Source organism: Labeo rohita, chromosome 3 (genome assembly GCF_022985175.1).
Source record: "Labeo rohita strain BAU-BD-2019 chromosome 3, IGBB_LRoh.1.0, whole genome shotgun sequence".
In the NCBI taxonomy this organism is placed as follows: Eukaryota; Metazoa; Chordata; class Actinopteri; order Cypriniformes; family Cyprinidae; genus Labeo; species Labeo rohita.
This window is the reverse complement of record NC_066871.1, coordinates 26,448,802-26,467,466: the sequence shown is the minus strand read 5'-3', so window position 1 is coordinate 26,467,466 and position 18,665 is coordinate 26,448,802. Positions and strand designations below refer to the sequence as shown.

Sequence of the window (18,665 nt, the reverse complement as noted above, 5' to 3'; positions counted from 1 at the left end):
TAGGTTACTGTACACTTCTATTGTACAATAAAACTTTATCTAAATACAAAGTGACTGCAGTGCATTTGTATTGCTTTGTGTTAATGCAGTATGTGGACATTGGCTGTGTGTGTGTGTGTACTTGTTCTTGCTACATTGTGGGGACCAAATGTCCCCACAAGGATAGTAAAACCTGAAAATTTTACCTGCTTTTAGTCTGCGGTCCCCACCATGTAAAAAAATGATTACAAATAGTAAATGATATTTATCTGAAAATGTAAGAATGCAAACATGTTTTCTGTAAGGGGTAGGTTTAGGGTTAGGGTTGGGTGAGGGGATAGACAATATGGTTTGGTCAGTATAAAAACTATAGAAGTCTATGGAAAGTCCCCAAAATTTACAAAAACAAACATGTGTGTGTGTGTAAAGGCCTACACATGCACACATACTATTGGTACATTAATTGTACTATAATATTTTATGGCATACTGTAATACTATAATACTTTAGAGAATGACATAATATAAATCACAGAATTATGACTTGTTTTTAAATAAATACAAACAAGGAGAAAATCAGAGAAATGATGGCTAATGTGAGTGAAAGGGGAATTAAGAGGAGACTGGGTGAGCCCGAGCTGGATTCAGTGGAGGTGAATGAGACAAATCCAGGCAGATCGCTGCTTATATGAGAGCTGATCCAAGACTGGTATTGAGACACTCTGGTGTAAACGCCAGGGTACTTTGGTAGCCCACAGTCTTTACCGAAACTCACAATGCCAGACTGAATCCACAGGGAGTCGTTCTTATTTACCATTGCACCTCCAGAGTCTCCCTGCAGAGATTACGAAAACGTAATGTTAACATCTCTGAGTATACAGGGTAAATAAACTTTAAGCACACAACAGGGCTTTGTTTCTCACGGTACATGTTTGACATTGCAGTATGGAGCAGGGATTTATATGAAAACTCCACTTTTTTTGAAAATGGGCTCATTTTCCAACTCCCCTAGAGTTACCGTTTTCGAATCCATTCAGCCGATCTCAACTGTTTAACCATGTTTTAATCCATTCAACTGTTTAACTCTAGGAGAGCTGGACAATGAGACGATTTTTTTTTTAAGTGGAGTGTTCCTTTAAAAAAGCATTTCTAAATTACAAGTGAGAACAGCTTTACCCGGGGGGAAAAAGCAGGGTTCAAAAAGACAACAAGACAGTGTGAAAAGTTCTAGTAAGTGATATCATACCTGACATGAATCTTTTCCACCCTCATTTAGTCCAGCGCACAACATGTTGCTTGTAATGATTCCTTTAAAGGCCTCATTGCAAACATCGTTGTTTACAATTGGTATCTCCACCTCCTGCAGTATGTTTGGAATCTGGGTGTCTTCAACATAAATGGCAAGGTGGAAAAAGTTAAATCATTTTCTGGTGACACTATACAAAGTGTTTACACATAATAGACTTGTTTGATTGAACTGCACCTCCAGAATTGAGTTTGCCCCATCCAGTGATCCAACTCTTTGTTCCTCCTCCAAATACACTACCAGCAGCCGCCAGACAAACTGGCTTAACATATTCAGTGAACGTCACGGAAGAGGAGAGCTGCAGTAGTGCTATGTCATTGTTTTGGGTAGTTGTGCTATAGCTGGGATGGGTGATGAGCTTAGTTACTGTTCTGGAGATCTCATTTGGGTTTGAGCCCGATTGGAGGTGACGGCCAAGGTAGATTTTTACATTATATGCACCGATGCTGTAAGTCGAAACAAATGTCGGTCTTAATTCCTCTATCTATCCATCCACATATGCAGTGGTGTATTATACATCACTTCATACCTCTTGAAGCAGTGAGCTGCAGACAAAACCCAGTCTTTATTGATTAGACTCCCACCACAGAAATGTCTTCCAGATGAAATTTGATGAAGGCTTGCCTGCCAGGGCCAGGACCCCCTAACTGCTTCTTGTCCTCCAACAATCTTGGTGTTGAGGGGAGCCTGACCACACACTGATGAAAGAAAAGAAGGATGATTTTTTTCTGTTTTTTTTTTTTTTTTAATTATTAATTATTATTTTTTTATTATTATTATTATTATTTTTTTATTATTAATTATTAACTACTGCTTGAAAGTATTTTTTTTTTCCCTTTCTAGCTTGTACTAATCTAAAAAATGTCTGTTATATGGTATTATGAGCACTTCCTAAGTCGTTTTGCCTCTTTGGGACAAATCACTTAATGTATTCCCCACTTGAAAGTCGCTTTGGATGAAAGCGTCTGCTAAATGAATAAATGTAAATGTAAATGATTAATTTTAAGTTGGTGTCAAATCAATTAAATTTAGTAAATCTCCCCCAATCTCCCCTTTTATTTTGCTAATATTTTTCTGTAGAAACACAAACACAAGTAGTGACAAAAGCCAAAATAGTAAATGTCACAGATGTATAAAATGACAACTTTCACCTGAGATTTGGAGCCAGTTTACAGGGGTGTAAAGTAAAAATTACTTTGGCAGCATCATTTTTTTTCTTACACAGAGATTGGTAGGTCTGTTAGTAAAATCTGTTGACTTTAGCAATCTTTTGTTTGTGTCTTTTGCCCCAAGTTTGCATGCCTGTAACTTAAAAGCTATTAAAGATATCTTAATATCCTTTTAGATTCTGTTTCTTAACAAACTTTCCTTTTGGTATCTTTGTTTTAAAGGCCCTCGATGTTTCAGTCCCAGAGTTATGGATATCTTAATGCTGCTTCACGAGTAAACTCACAATTGTACATATTTTCACTGGTCAAAAAGCAAATGTGGGTTACTTTGCATATAGATCATACTTCTTTCTTTTAAAGAAGAATATCTGAAGAACAATTAATGTTGAAACTACAAATGTATCTCGTGATTTTCTGTCAACACCATTGCATTGAACCTGTCTGAGAACCATAAATATTATTTTTCCAAAGTTTGCATGCCTGTAAATGTAAAAGTATTCAAGATATTTTCATATACTTCTAGATTCTCTTCCTTAATAAACTTTTCTTTTGAAATCTTACGTTTCAAGGCCCCACATAGTTCATTCCCATAGATACTGGGATTTCAAATCCATGTTCAAATTTTTACACATTTTCAGTGATCGAAAACCAAATGTGGTTCATTTTGCACACAGCTAATACTTACTGCATTTAAAGAGGAATGCCTGAAGAATAAATAATGTTTAAATTAGAAATGTATCTTGTTTCCTTCTATTAAAATAATTGTATAAAACATAACCAGAACTCCACTGAAAATGGTTAAGCTGAGGTACATTAACTTGCTCTTAAATGTGTATTTCTAAGAATTTATGTTTGAATCAGTTTTAGAGATATTTGGAAAATATGTTTATTTTAATAGCTTCTGAAGCTACCAAGAATTCAAAAAAATATGCAGTATTGTAACTAAACATTATCACATTGACATCCGGATATATACGAAACTGAACCATATAGGGCCTTAAAACTGAAGACTCACAAAGAAAAGTTTCATAAGAACAACACTCTAAAATGACATTAAGATATCTTTTACACTTCTTGAATGAAAAACTTTTAAACTTAGGAAAAATGTTTGTTATTGGCACTCAGAGAGGTGTGCTGTATTTACTTGTCGGGTAATAATACTGAGAGAATACAGATCCGTCATTAATGAATAGCTGCACAGCAACAAATGACTAATGCATTATTAACATTTTAGTAACTACTATTAATTATAATTAATTTAATAACTCAGATGAATGAATCAGTAAGTAATAGCACTCAGTTGAAAGTGGTAGTTCACTATTAACGAATCAGTTCTCATATCTCCCAGAGATCTACTAAGAACTACTATTTACAGGTTCATAATTAATGTGAATGATGCAAAATGTATAATTAATTAATTACTAAGTGTTTGGATCAGTATTCTAAAGGAAATAACATTATAACTAGTAATATAGTAATGACTGAAATTACGGTTGCTTAATGATTTTATGCGTTCTCAGCTACGGCGGTGTAACAGAAGTAAACTGGTCATCGTAGTGAGGACTTGTGTGTTACCAAAATTACCAGATGTATTACTATCTAGAACCTTACAAAAACCTCAAAAGTATACAATGACATTAGTCATTACTAGGGAGTTATCATGATCTTCACTTTAGAATACTGATCCAAATAATAATTTCTGGTTAGCTGACAGTAGTTACTAAAATGTTAATTGTGCATTAGTCATTTGTTCCTGGCTATTCATTATTGACAGAACAGTATTCTAAAGTGCTACCAATTGTTTTGATAGAAAGAAGCAAGATACACTTCTAGTTTTAGTATTACTTGTTCTTCAGACATTCCTTTTTAAATACAATAACTATCAGCTGTTTAAAAAGTTACTTACATGTGGTTATTGACCACTGAAAACATGTAAAATTCAAAAATTTAGACATGGAGTCACTTTGGAGTCCCAATATCTGTTGGACTGAACCATATACGGCCTTAAAATTATATAAAACAAAAAAAATAAATAAAACAAAAAATAAACACACACACTTTTGTGACACTGGACTACAAAACCAGTCTTAAGTAGCATGGTTATGTTTGTAGCAATAACCAAAAATATATTGTATGGGTCAAAATATTTCTTTTATTTCAAAAATCATTAGGATGTTAAGTAAAGATCATGTTCCATGAAGATATTTTGTAAATTTCCTGTCGTAAATATATCAAAACTTAATTTTTGATTAGTCATATGCATTGATAAGAACTTCATTTTGACAACTTTAAAGACTATTTTCTCAATATTTTGATTTTTTTTTTTTGCACCCTCAGATTTTCAAATAGTTGTATCTCTGCCAAATATTGTCCTGTCCTAACAAACCATACATAAATGGAAATCTTATTTATTTCGCTTTTTCATTTTTACTTTAACCTTATGACTGGTTTTGTTGGTCATATTTGGTTTTTGGTTATCTTTAATACTTCTTGAGTTATAGACATGCAAATTTTTGAACAGTCACCGTTAGCACATAATCAAGTCAACATATTTTACTAATATACCTACCAATCTATGTGTAAAATAGAATAATAATGCTGCTAGCTTTCTAAATTCATTTTTACACCCCTGAAAATTAGCTCCAAATGTCAGGTGAATATTGTCATTTTGACCCCCCCTCTACAAAATAGTGGATTACGCAGTAAATCTGTAACATTTAATATTTTGGCTTTCATAACGATATATGTATGTAAAAAAAGAAATTTGAGCTGGGGACCTCTGGTTTAGTTGACATGGAATGATCTTGTATTAAATTAAAGATATCTTTATTATTGTGGAAGATTATTCATGCTCCAATTCATTAATTTCAGACAAACTAAATCAAAACACAAATCAAAACCCTACTTTTTTCCTCATAAGTTTGTTGAATGTGTTTGTGCGGTTATTAAGAGCATAGAAACTTACCGTTTAACTGACAGAGTGAGCCTGTAATAAGACAAATGAAGAAATAACAAATATTTAGAGTTATTAAATGAATTAGAGTCTATAAAAATCAGTATTGGTTTTCTGTGTTCGTTTTCCTGACAGTGATTTGAGTTCAGTCAGAACTGGTTCACACAGAGATATGCAGGTGTACATGCGCTGACACAGAGCTGATAAACTGGTTCTTTGAGTGGCATGTGTCTGTTTCCATTCCTTTCAACAGTTTTGAGAATCGAAACCCTCATCATGAACACTCATGAAGAAGAGCAAAGGAGGATTTCAATATTTTCAGTAAATGAACTTAACTACACTGTAAATAACAATTTGTTGAGTCAACTTAAAATAATTTGTAACCCAGCTGCCTTAGAAATTTAAGTTCAGTCAGCTCAAAAAAAGTTTATTCAACTTGAAATGTTAAATTATACGAAGTGACAACTTAAGATATTTGAGTTGAATCAAAATTTTAAGGCAGCTGGGTTACTTACCCATCTGTTAAGTTAAGCAAACACAAATATCTAAGTTGTTCCTTAGTACAACTTAACATTTCAAGTTGACTAAACTTATTTTAGTTGACTGAACTTAAAATTTTAAGGCAGCAGGTAACAAATTATTTTAAGCTGACTCAACAAATTGTGTTTTTTTTATTTTTTACAGTGTAAACACATTTTAGTCTTTTTGTAAAATTCTTTATGGTGCTTTTTTGTAACCTGATAGTGTCACACCCTGTGGACCGTTTTGTGGGTTTTTTTCCCCATGTATACCCTTATTTGGTCTTTCCTGTTCTGTCTCTAATTATTACGTCACTGCTTAATCGATTTCACCTGTCTCCCCTGATTAGTCTGTGTATTTAAGTTTGGTTGTGTTCACAGTTTGGTTGTCGGTTATTGTTGTTGTTTAGTCAAAGTCTGTTCATGTCGTTTTCACGTTGGATTCCCTGCTGTTCCTGTTCATTCCTGCTCTATGTGTGGATTGTTTAATAAATGTGCATATTCTGGACCTCCTCGTCATACTCCTCATTCCCCGCACACCACGACGCTGACAGATAGCTCCAGTCCTCATTCACTTGCATTATATGCATTAACATTTTTATTTTCCACTGTCAGAAAAACAAATGACATATTTATAGTACAGTTTTGAACACGATCTATCTTCCTTTAAGAACATAGACCTACCAGTGACACCATTGAGCTCACCTGAGGTTTTACAACATAGAAGAAATATCTGTACACAAAAATAGTGTTTTTTTTTTTTTTTTTTTTGATTATAGACTCATAAACACCTGGTAAATGTTATTTTATTTCCAAAAAAGACAACAGAAATTGTAATTTATAGCATTTCTAAACATTTCAAAAGGTTTTCCGTAAGAAATAATTATGCTTGTGGTTAACAATGTCATTTTGGCTGAATTCCATTTACTTAAATATGATATTACCCTGATATTCTGAGTTTTTAATTAAGAAGTAACGTTAATTTCAGAAATTATTTTTAGAAGTTACAAAGAAAGTTAATTACTCAAAAGGTGTTACACCATCTTTTGGCCACTATAGGACTACATAATTTAAACCAATAAAAGGCTAAAATGAGATCATTAAGATCTTGCCTGTTATTTTCGTAGTGTCTCTTCATCTTACCTGCTATGTTAAGAAGTATGGCTCCTGCAAAACACACAGCTTGACCCAGCGTCATCTTCATGTTGTCGTCTGTGTAATGTTTGCTGTTTCCTTTATAGTGTCTAATGACAAGCAAAGCAAGAGCTGCCACATTCAGTAGGACCCTGTGATTAATTTACCTCTGACACACCTTGTTTTACCTTCTAGCATGTTGCCACTGTTTTAGTACACACCCTGCTCATCTGTGAAGTTTGCATACTTCACTAATGCTTCTAATTTGAGTTACAGAAAGTCACTTTGCCACCTGCTGCCAGGAAATGGTGATCTTATGCAATTGTTTCATACACAGGCCAATCTTATGGTACTACCTAACACATATTGGAAAAATTAATTGTTACACTTTTTACTCTAGCCAACACTGGTGGCTATGTAAGTTGCTGAGTGTAATTGTGGAAATTATGTCTTTAAGTTTTAATTTGCCTGCTACATCAGGCTTTTATGGCTCATATCAGTGTAATGTAGGAGAATATGGAGCTCAGACATTTTTTAAGGGGCAAAACACAGGCTAATGCAATGAGGTACAATTCTGATTGAAAGATGAACTAAACATTCATCAAAAGCTTGAAGTATAAAATTTGATATATTACATTATATTTGAATAAAATGTACATATCGATCTCTCATGTCTGCTATTGTAAATGACATGAATGAGATTGATTATTTGATTATTAATTCGTTTCAATTATTTGAGAAATGTAAAGTCATAATTATGAGTTACACATGGCGAAAACTGGCTTTCATAAATTTGATGATGTATGGAGAAAGAAAGAGTAATCTAAGCATATTTTTATTCTGTTCAAATTGTGTGACTATAAAATGATTACTGATTATCAATAATTTTCAAATACATTTTTTATTAACCAGTATTTCTAACCACACTGCAGAGCACAAATTCTTTAAAAGGGTGATATTATGCTTTTTCACTTTTTGAACTTTAGTCAGTGTGTGGTGTGTATCTTTGGGCATAAAAAAGATTTACAAAGTTACAAATCTCAAAGTCCACTCCAAAAGGAGATATTTAGTTTTTTAAAAAATCCCTTTTCATCATACAGTGTAGATAGCTTTACTTATAATGCAAATGTTTTTTTTAAAATGCATAAACTTGCATTAAAATAAGCTAGGCTAATCAGTGATGATGTTCTTTGATAATGTTAGGCTGCTTTTAGCCATACGCTGGAGCTGGTTTCGGGCAATGAAACTAAGTATGTAAATAATTAAATACATTAGCATGATGATATCATGTATCGGGCATTTTTCAACCACCAAGCATGAAAGCATGTTCTAGTACACCACCAAAACAAAATCAAGACTTTGTAAAAGAGCATAATAGGACCCCTTTAATTACTATTTAGACCCTGAGATGAAGTGCTACTGTAAATAAAATAAAACTTTAATACAAAATTGGCTGCAGTGCATTTGCAAAGAAATACAACCAGTGATAAAAATTCAATAGTTTAGAGAATAATTATTCTATGCATTATAATTTGTCTCATATTCAGGCCAAATATGACAAACTCCACCCTCATTATGTAAACATTCTGAAGGTAAAAGCTTGCTGAACTTCATTAATGTGCAATAAATAAAAGTAAAAGTAGCTTTCCAAGAATACTACATTTTTTAAAAAGATAAAGAATAAACGACAATATAACTGTGCACCTACTTTCTTCGCATATTTATGAAAACTTGCACAGCACAATTGTCCTCTTAATCAAAGTGCTCTGAGAACTCTCATTCAAATGATCTCTACGAAGAGAGATATAGGGAGCATATGGAAGGAATAATGGAGAAGGTGAGAGAAATGGCAAATAAAAGGAGGTTGGGTGAGCTTCTGAATCCATTGTTGTTAAATTCGACAAATCCAGGTGGGTTGCTGCCCATGTAAGAGTTGATCCAATCCTGGTACTCAGAGACTCTGGCGTACACACCGGGATATCTGGGGTCAGCACATCCAATACCAAAACTCACAATGCCAGGCTGAATCCACAGGGAGCTGTTCTTAATAACCAGTGGGCCTCCTGAGTCTCCCTGCATTGATAAATACTTATCATTTACACATCTGAAAATGCAAAACCGTTTACTGCAGTGATCACTGCAATGCATACCAATTGAAAAACTGTCAGAATGTCATTCGACTTGCTCCGATGTCATGCTGACATATGTGAACTGACATTGCAGGAAATTATATTATGGACTTAAGTTAAGAACCCTATACGGCTTATCAATTTGTGGCCACAATTGTCTAATTTGATCCCTCATTTTAATTTAACTATAAAATACAATTAAAAAAATACCTTTCAAAAATGTCTAATATAAAATACAATAAATTAGAACATTTAAAGACAGCATTATATATTAATTTGCCTATTAATATATTAAAAAAAACTATACCTATTTAAAAGCTACAGAACAAATGTGCTTACAAATGTTACTTAAATAACAGCAATGTGACAATAATAATTAGTTCAAATAAGGTATCAAAAGCAAGCAAAGATATGGCTTTCTTGAACAAAACTGTTGAAATACATAATGTATTATAATAGAGCTAATGTACATTACGCATTGTAACAAATGTTTGCAGAGGGCGCCAACGGCCTGAAGATTGTTTTTACATTTTACTGCACGATCTAATCCGAGTTTAATACTGACTAAACAACATTTAATTCAAATGTCCACATAATCTTTAATATTTGGCCATTAATTTATGATAGAAAACCTACAGCCACTGTAATTTCGTGAATTTGTGGACATCAGAACGTGTAAACTCAGAGTGAGGGTTTAAACTTTTATTTTGAAATCGTAATGAATAGTTAGCATAATTGACATGATATTGATGCATTCTCTTGTGTTTGCTTAGGTTTATAAATGATTTACCTTACAGATCTGATTAAATAACACACGTTGCGTTCCCACAAACTCTCAACAACATGCAGAGATGGAGTTTGAGAGGCTCCACACATGTAAATGAGCAGCATTTACTGTGAATGCAGCTCTTTGAGAAGCGCAACCTACACACATGTAAATAATAAAAAAGCATATATTAAACCTGCATCGCATATATTCATTTAATTGAATCGTGGCGTTTGTGAATTCTTAATACCATTATGCTTCATTATGATTTTAAATGGGTTTAATATGTGGAATGCACCAATTACTCGACAAATGCAATTGAGGATTTTTTTTTTTTTTTAAATTGAATACTCAAATATCATCAAGGAATTGTTGCAGCCCTATTCAGAAGGCCGGCTCCTGCATCAGCAGCGCCAAAAGCGTGATACTCTTGTGAACATACGCCGATGGCTGACACAGAAGTTTCTTTGCCCACAAAAAGTATTCTCGTAGCTTCAGAAAATGAACCATCTGACTGAACCATCACTGGCTGAACTACTGATGTCACATGGACTATTTTAACAACGTCCTCACTACCTTTCTGGGCCTTGAACATGTTAATTGCGTTGATGTCTATGTAGGGTTAGAAAGCTCTCAGATTTCATCAAAAATATCTTAATTTGTGTTCAAAAATGAACCATTGTCCTACAGGTTTGGAACGACACAATGGTGAGTAATTTTCATTTTTGGGTGAACTATCCCTTTAAAAATGGTTAATGTTGAAGGAAAGGGAGACTATTCCATAATTTAGGACTTAACACAGAAAAGGCATGGTTATCCTTTGACCCACGGCTACAAAAACAAGGGGGCTACAAAAATCTCCACCATAGTAGTAAAGTAGCGGCCTAATATTGGTGGTAGGACTCACGCACAGTAGACGTGACGTTGATGCTGTCAGAGTATGTATGTGCAGATTGTGGGCATCTTGAAACACTTGAAGGGCGAGGAGTGGAAAAGATAATAAAAAAAAAACAGATGAATGTGAAGATATGAGAGGAGGTCAGAAGTTACCCACGTTCAAATTCGTTCAAAGTTGTGTTTGCAAATATAAAGACAACGCAACACAGATAATCCTGCTGCAGGTGATATTTTCGGTCATTTAGAGTGATTGGGTTAGTGTTGATTGCCCATTAGGCTAGTTTTTTTACTCTGGTCTAGCAACACTGATAGATTAATAATGGTAATGTAAAGCATGAAGGTGAGCCATAAACTGTTCATTTGTGTTTTGTAAATTGTGACCCTGGACCACAAAACCAGTCATAAGGGTCAATTTTTTGAAATTGAGATTTATACATTATCTAAAAGCTGAATAAATAAGCTTTCAACTGATGTATGGTTTGTTAGGACAATATTTGGTTGAGGTACCAATCTGGAATCTGAGGGTGCAAAAAAAACCTAAATACTGAGAAAATCACCTTTGAAGTTGTCCAAACAAAGATTTTTAGCAATGCATATTGCTAATCAAGATGTTTTGATATATTTACCATAGGTCATTTACAAAATATCTTCATGGAACATGATCTTTACTTTAATATCCTAATTATTTTTGGCATAAAAGAAAAATTTATAATTTTGACCTATACATTGTATTTTTGGCTATTGTTACTAATATACCTGTGCTACTTATGACTGGTTTTGTGGTCCAGGGTCACAACTCTGAATTAAAAAAGAATGACTGATTTCTTACCTGACATGCATCTTTTCCACCCTGATTTAACAATCCAGCACAAATCATATTGCTTGTGATGCTCCCTCCATAAGCATCATCACAGTCACTGTTGCTGACAATTGGTATCATCACCTCCTGCAGTATATTAGCAACCTGGCCTTTAAGAGAGATCAGAGGAAAATTTTGGTAGCTTCCAATGTCCTTTTACAGCAAATTGTTGAGCTTTACAATATTGTTGTTTTGCAAGCAAATGTTCACTCACCTCCAGACTGTAGCGTTCCCCAGCCAGTGACCCAGCTGTCTGTACCTGCAGCAACTTTGCTACCAGCAGCTGCCAGACAGACTGGCCTAATATAATTGGAGAAACTCACAGAAGAAGAGAGCTGGAGCAGTGCTATGTCGTTGTCATTGTTAGTACTATCATAGTTAGGATGGTTGATGACTCTGTCTGCTGTCCTGTAAGTTTCAGAAGGGTTTGAGCCCGACTGACTCTGACGTCCCAGGTAGATGTAAATGGTGCCCAGTGAGCTGCATATATGGAAAATCTTAAGTCTAGTTTTAATTCCACCAGCATTAGTTCATAACGGTGTCTTGAGTGTTATTTAAGCATCATACCTCTGGAAGCAGTGAGCTGCAGACAAAACCCAGTCTTTATTGATTAGACTCCCACCACAAAAATGGCCTCCAGTACTGGCGCTTTGAAGACTGACTTGCCACGGCCAAGACCCTGTCGTTGCATCCTGTCCTCCAACAATCTTGTTGTTGAGGGGGGCTTGACCACATACTAATGAGAGAAAAGACGATGAGGGAATTCCCGATTAAAATTATACACATACATACAAGATATGTGGAATGATAGTTTTGTAGTGGTTAAGTCTATGACAACTTACCATCTAACTGACAAAGAGTACCTGGAAGACAGAGAACAAACAATCAGATGACAAGAACGGAGCTGATAAACTGGTTTGTGTAGCTTGCAACCTTACTCTTTCACCTTTTACATATGTTTTGACATACCATTGACATGAGTCAAGATAATAGCTTCACATTTTATTGTTTAACGACTAATGCCAGGTTGTTAAACGATTGCATTGTCTGACCTGTCAGTTTTGTGAGCTAAATTAAGATGCCTGTTTTATATCGTGTGAGGTAGAAATTTAACAGTAAAAGCAGGTTTATGTGCTTTTACACTAGCAACATCTCTGTACAGAAAAAAATGGGTTACTACATTAAATATATATATATTTATTTTTTTAATAATGGCTATAAGTTATAAAATAGCTATCAGGAATTGGCCTGTGAGAGCTGTGCCTGATTGAATCTAATTTACATTTAATTTGTGGAATCAAATCGATATTCACATTCTTAAAAATAAAGGTGATTAAAAGGTTCTTCACAGCGATGCCAAAGAAGAATTTCATTTTTGGTTCCACAACCATTTAGTCAAAGGTTCTTTATAGAACCATCTCTTTGTTTGTTTAAACAGGGTGAGTAGCTTGCTCAAGTTTTAATTTTAAAAACTTATATTGTAAAAGTTCATGTTGATTTATTTTATAGGCTCATCGAAGCTACTTGCAATTACACTTCTACACTGTAAAAAAGATTTCTTGAAGTTGTAAAAAACAAATATTTTTGGAGTATGATTTATGAGAAAATATACATTTAGTCTCGCTGATTCTTTGTAATTAATTTAATAGCAATTTCTAAGGGAAAACACTTAGAAACAGTGTTTCCACACCAATTTTTCCTGCTATATATCATTATGCTTACGTAAATGGTATGTGTACGGTAAATATACTTAAATACATCCTATACTTGCTGCTTACATGTGCAGCTGGAGTGAAACAGGTTTTACAGCCACTTTCGGGATTTCTTTATTTACCCTAGTGACATACTTGTACTCTAGCTTATTTACATTGTTGCTTTAATACTATTATATTACATTGATTTGACATATACCTGTTAAACACTATTAAAAAAATAAAGGTTCTTTATTGGCATCATTGTTCCATGAAGAACATTGAATATCCCAGGAGTCTTTTCATTTCACACACTCGAAAATAAAGGTACAAAAGCTGTCACTGGGGCGGTACCTAAAGAGTCCATTTTGGTAGCTTAAAGGTACATATTAGTACTTAAAGTGTACATAATAGAACCTAATTGCTACAAAAGTGTACATTTTGAAACAACCCCAGTGACAGCTTTTGTACCTTTATTTCTAAGACACACAAAGTAAAGATTCATTGGATTATTAAAATATTCTTCAAAAATGGTTGGGGAACCCAGATTGGTTTCTCTATGGCACTGCTTTGAAAACCCTGTTTTGGAATTTTTATTCTTAAGAGTGAACAATCAAACTACATTCATAAAAATAAAGATTCTATATTGGCATTTATTGTTCCATTAGGAACCTTTAACATCCATGGAAACTTTACATTGCACAAAAGATTCTTTGTGGTGGATAAGGTTATTTAGAAATATTTTAAAACAACACATTTTGAAAACTGTTATTTTTGGAACCAAAAAAAAAAAAGGTTCTTCTGAGAAAATCACAGTGAAACGCCTTTTTGAAACCTTAATTTATCCTATATGAAAATATTTAAATTAAAAATTAATTATTAAAATATTAAGATATCAAATAATGACTATTATTATACTTATAATTAAAAAAAATGTAGCATTTCTACATAAGACATTTTGAAATTAAAAGTGTCTACGATCATGAGAAACAGTCACTGCCATATCATTGCCACATCATTAAGTTACTAACATACTTAGCAACAGGAATTTAATTTCCTTATCATTATTAAACATTATTACAAACCTATACTTCATTTTACACACTTACCTGCTATGTTGAGAAGTATGGTTCCTGCAATACTCAAAGCTGTGTTCAACTTCATACTTCTGCTCTGGTCTGTGTTTTGACTGTCGGTTCCTCAACTCTCTATGTAAAGCAGGTACTGCTGTGCTCATCAAGTGTTCTCTGCCCCCACCACAGTGAGTGTCTGACTCACCTTTTTTCAAGTGCCTTTTATTTTGTATTCACGGTACACACCCCAGTCACCTTTACAGGTAATGTTAAGGATGACTTAGAACTACACATGAACACATTGCAACATTTCATGTGTCTCTAATTTGATTTTCATGACATCAGTTTGAATTTAACATACAAAGCAGCATTCTGAATGAGCATGACAGAGCAGACCTATGTCATTACACTTCGCTGCCTCTGCCTCGTACCTCATACGTGAAATAGACAATAAACCAATGAGTCTAAGAATCTGAATACATTTTAAATAGTCATTTATTCCTGTGATATCAAAGCTGAATTTTTATTACTTCGGTCTTCAACGTCACATGATCCTTCAGAAATCATTGTAATATGCTGATTTGTTGTTCAAGAAACATTTTAAGTATTTTAACAGTAATGTATATTATTTATGCATAAATAACATATTGTGTTGTGTTTCAAAGCTAAATGTTAAAAAGTTAAAAGAGAGAGAGAATGGACTACAATAAAGTTGATTATTAAAAATAATGTTGCTTAATCAATTTGCTAATTAATCAATTTAATAAAATAAGTCATTTGTACTATTACTTTCTCTAACCAAGTTTCATAGAGTTTCCTCAAGTGTCATTTGCATCTGTGATGACGGTTTGTTTTAATCCAGTGATCTGGTTTTACCGGTTTTATCAATGTGGACGAGCTTAAGTGTTTCCCTCACAAAAAAACATTTCCTCAAGGCCTGGATGATGATCTCATGCACAGTATGGTTAGCTGCACATTCGTGTAATTTTTCAAAAGCATGTGACTCCTGTATATTTCCAGTATTTCATAATTTGTGATCTGTTAGATAACAGTGCAACTGAACAATGTTTATGCATGTAGTTATGACTGTTTGCGAAGTTGGAACCTGCTAGTTAAACAAAAGGTTAAACAACACTTTCTACAACAAGCAGTTTCCATTAAGCCACATAATATAAGGGGAGACTATACCCTCTTGTAATTGTATTGACGTATGTATTGATGTATTTGCAGAATAAACAAATTAATAAATGGAATTCATTTAACAATAGAATGGTATCTCTTGCATGAAATAAGCATGATTTGTTTCCATGGTTGTCATTTCACAATGTTGAAGTGTTTACTCCAGACATTGCTGCTCATAATACAGAGATGATCAGCTGTAAGAGCTCCTGTTAACCCAACCCATTGCCTTTTAATAGTTTATGGACCCTTGACTGTGATGATGCATTTTAACGGTCATCAGCATCGTAAATCGATAGTTTTTTATATTTTGATTTTTAAAAAATGTGTGCATTTATAACATTATAATTTGTATCACCTTTGCATCAGATTTTTAAAAAAAGTTAACGCTAATGCGAGGGTGTTTCTAATGCAGCTTTTATGGGAGGGACGGTATTTGACATTGCTCTTTCCTCTGACTGCCGTTATTAGTCTCTCTCAATTTTTCTTCCTTTTTTATTAAAGTTGTGAAAACACTATCGTTGAGTTTTTCTTTTGCTGTTTGAGCAAATAGGAATGCAAAAAATATATTTGTGGTACTCTCCCATTCACTGCTCACGCAGTTAACGCAACTGTGATGACTTCCGCTGCTGAGAAAGCCATAAATGTGAAAAAGCTCCATTAAAGTTCTTTAATTTAGGCAGGAAAATGTTTAAAATTAACTTCATGTTGACACGCTCATTAAACAGTTCACAAGTACATAAGTGTAACCCATTAGTGTAAAAACATTAGTCATTCATGGACAGATTGGATCCTGTCTAAATACCTGTGCACTTAAAGTGCATTATCTATGCATGGTCATTTCCCATCCGGTTTTATAATATAGTTCAGTAAGATATTTTACCGTGTCCTTTCATATTTAGTTATATTATCGATTTAACTGCACTAACACTATGGGATGAGAACAAATTTTAAACTAAACTGAGCTTGACTTTAGCTGAATAATAACAGTGTTGCCTTCTGTAGAGCTGCTTTGCACCTGAATTAAAATTGTTTCTTAATTTATGAACATTGAAACAATGACAGTTATTAAATTGAATTTTATGACATTAACAATGTTATTGTACTGTTTATTAATGTGAAGTTGCTTTGAAACAGTGTGTATTGCCATATAAATGAATGCAATTGATTTGTCTACTTTCTGGAGTTTGACACAGAACCTCCTATACATTTATTTTGCTCTTGCAATTACTCTAAAGGATTCTGAAATGAGTGCATTTCATAAAAAAATAACAGTTAACCCATGATATGGTTTTTATGCTGTAACGCTGTCTTTTCCATAGTTGATAAACACTATAAAATAGTTAATTTTGCTTGGGATATTTCAATATGCATAAAGCAAAGGTAAAAGGTGTAAAACCTTATTTAAGACTTCTCTGTATAAATAAAAAACGACCTTTGTATGGCTCAGTGAACAAGCCAACATGTAGCCTAACATGAAGAGTGTTGGGGGTAACACATTACAAGTAATGCGAGTTATGTAATCAGATCACTTTTTTTCTAGTAACTTGCAGTAACAAATTACTTTTTAATGTACAAGAAAATATCTGAGCTACTTTTTTAAATAAGTAATGCCAAGTCAGTTCAGGAGTAACTGGAAGTAAGTTGTGTGTGCTGTGTAAATATGATGTTACTGTAGTTCTATCCACCTTATTTTTCAATGCGGAAGTAAGCTGTTTTCTGGTAATGTGTTACACGTCCATAATCTGCCATACGGAAATAAAGAGAAGAATATCAAAGGGCAGTAAACGATAAAACAGTTTGCACTACAAACCAGTGTGCTCATAATTAAGATAATATTTAAAACAGTATGGTGAGACACACCAATTTGCAATATCAAGCAGCAAAACGAGCTTTTTGTACAGCTAAAAATAGCTGGAAGTGGATGAGACAGGAAGCCACACACAAAAAATTGCAAATGGCTGCACCCACTCTGGGAAAAATAAGGTGGATACTAAATGTGAACATGCATTTACTCATCTCACTTGCAAAAAACATATTCAGTATTCCTGAAAATAAATAAAAACAGTGAAACGCAAACTCAGAATATGACACAAACCTGTGACTATGTTAAGTAACACAAATATCCTTTAAGTGTTTAATCCCATTTTATTAACCAGTCCCTGCTGAAAAAAGACAGCTAAAACCAACCTAGGCTGGTTGGCTGGTCTTAGCCCGTTTAAGATGGAAGTAGCTGGTTTTAGCTGGTCTCCCAGCATGGCTAGGCTGGTTAGGCTGGTTTTAGCGGGTTCTTCCAGCTGGTCTCCCAGCCTGACCAGCTAAGACCAGCCTGGAAGTGGCCGAAACCCCTATAAAATCAGCCTGCTGACCAGCTATGACCAGCTAAAACCAGCCCCAGAGACGGATCCCCAGTGAAGACCTCGTCACCTAGACGGCTGTCGGCACAGAACCACGGGACCTGGTGAGTCCTCTGTGTCTGGCCAGAGGAGAACTGGCCCCCCCGACTGAGCCTGGTTTCTCCCAAGGTTTTTTTCTCCATTTGTCACCGATGGAGTTTTGGTTCCTTGCCGCTGTCGCCTCTGGCTTGCTTAGTTGGGGACACTTTATCTTCACACAATATTGTATTTTATTTTATTGTATTTGATTAACTACCTTTACCTGAAAATTGAGTGTTTACTGTTGCCCTTGGCATTGTTGATGTACTGTTTCCTATTTAATACTGTACAGCCGCCTTGTCACAATTCTGTATTGTTAAAGGCGGTATATAAATAAAGGTGATTTGATTTTGATTTGATTTAAGCTGGGGTTTTTTTCTGTTTTTTTCAGGTGCTAACCTTCGATGATCCAATTCAACCATGCTAATAAACAAAAATTAGGACTACTCAAGATAAACATATTTTTTTTTGTATTGCTAACAAATGTTAAACTTTCTTTTAAACAGACGTGAATTTACTTTTCCTTCAGCCTGAGGCTTATTCATTTCACTTTTGCTGTGAAAGGGCTTTTACGTTTG

General features: G+C 34.2%; 2 protein-coding genes across 2 annotated transcripts; both read right to left on the bottom strand.

Moving 5' to 3' along the window:
- On the bottom strand, positions 1-8,322 carry LOC127163293 (trypsin-3). The gene is made up of 6 exons (XM_051106458.1): positions 7,068-8,322; positions 5,419-5,439; positions 1,814-1,982; positions 1,462-1,730; positions 1,225-1,364; positions 1-813 (listed from the first exon to the last, which is right to left on the bottom strand). The coding sequence occupies exons 1-6, from the start codon at positions 7,126-7,128 to the stop codon at positions 529-531; spliced, it is 945 nt and encodes a 314-aa protein (XP_050962415.1). The 5' UTR covers positions 7,129-8,322; the 3' UTR covers positions 1-528.
- Positions 8,323-8,475: 153 nt separating this feature from the next.
- Positions 8,476-14,679, bottom strand: LOC127163294 (trypsin-2-like). Its single transcript, XM_051106459.1, has 6 exons — positions 14,510-14,679; positions 12,552-12,572; positions 12,277-12,445; positions 11,924-12,189; positions 11,680-11,819; positions 8,476-9,131 (listed from the first exon to the last, which is right to left on the bottom strand). Exons 1-6 carry the CDS (start codon positions 14,562-14,564, stop codon positions 8,850-8,852), a joined length of 933 nt encoding a protein of 310 aa, XP_050962416.1. The 5' UTR covers positions 14,565-14,679; the 3' UTR covers positions 8,476-8,849.
- Positions 14,680-18,665: the final 3,986 nt, after the last annotated feature.

Coding starts and splice junctions, on each gene's coding strand:
- LOC127163293 (XM_051106458.1), bottom strand. CDS start 7,128: ATGAAGATGACGCTGGGTCAAGCTGTGTGTTTTGCAGGAGCCATACTT. Junction 1,731..1,813: donor GCAGCTCACTGCTTCAAGAG/GTATGAAGTGAT, acceptor TTCGACTTACAG/CATCGGTGCATATAATGTAA. Junction 814..1,224: donor GTGGAAAAGATTCATGTCAG/GTATGATATCAC, acceptor TAATCTCTGCAG/GGAGACTCTGGAGGTGCAAT.
- LOC127163294 (XM_051106459.1), bottom strand. CDS start 14,564: ATGAAGTTGAACACAGCTTTGAGTATTGCAGGAACCATACTTCTCAAC. Junction 12,190..12,276: donor GCAGCTCACTGCTTCCAGAG/GTATGATGCTTA, acceptor CCATATATGCAG/CTCACTGGGCACCATTTACA. Junction 9,132..11,679: donor GTGGAAAAGATGCATGTCAG/GTAAGAAATCAG, acceptor TTATCAATGCAG/GGAGACTCAGGAGGCCCACT.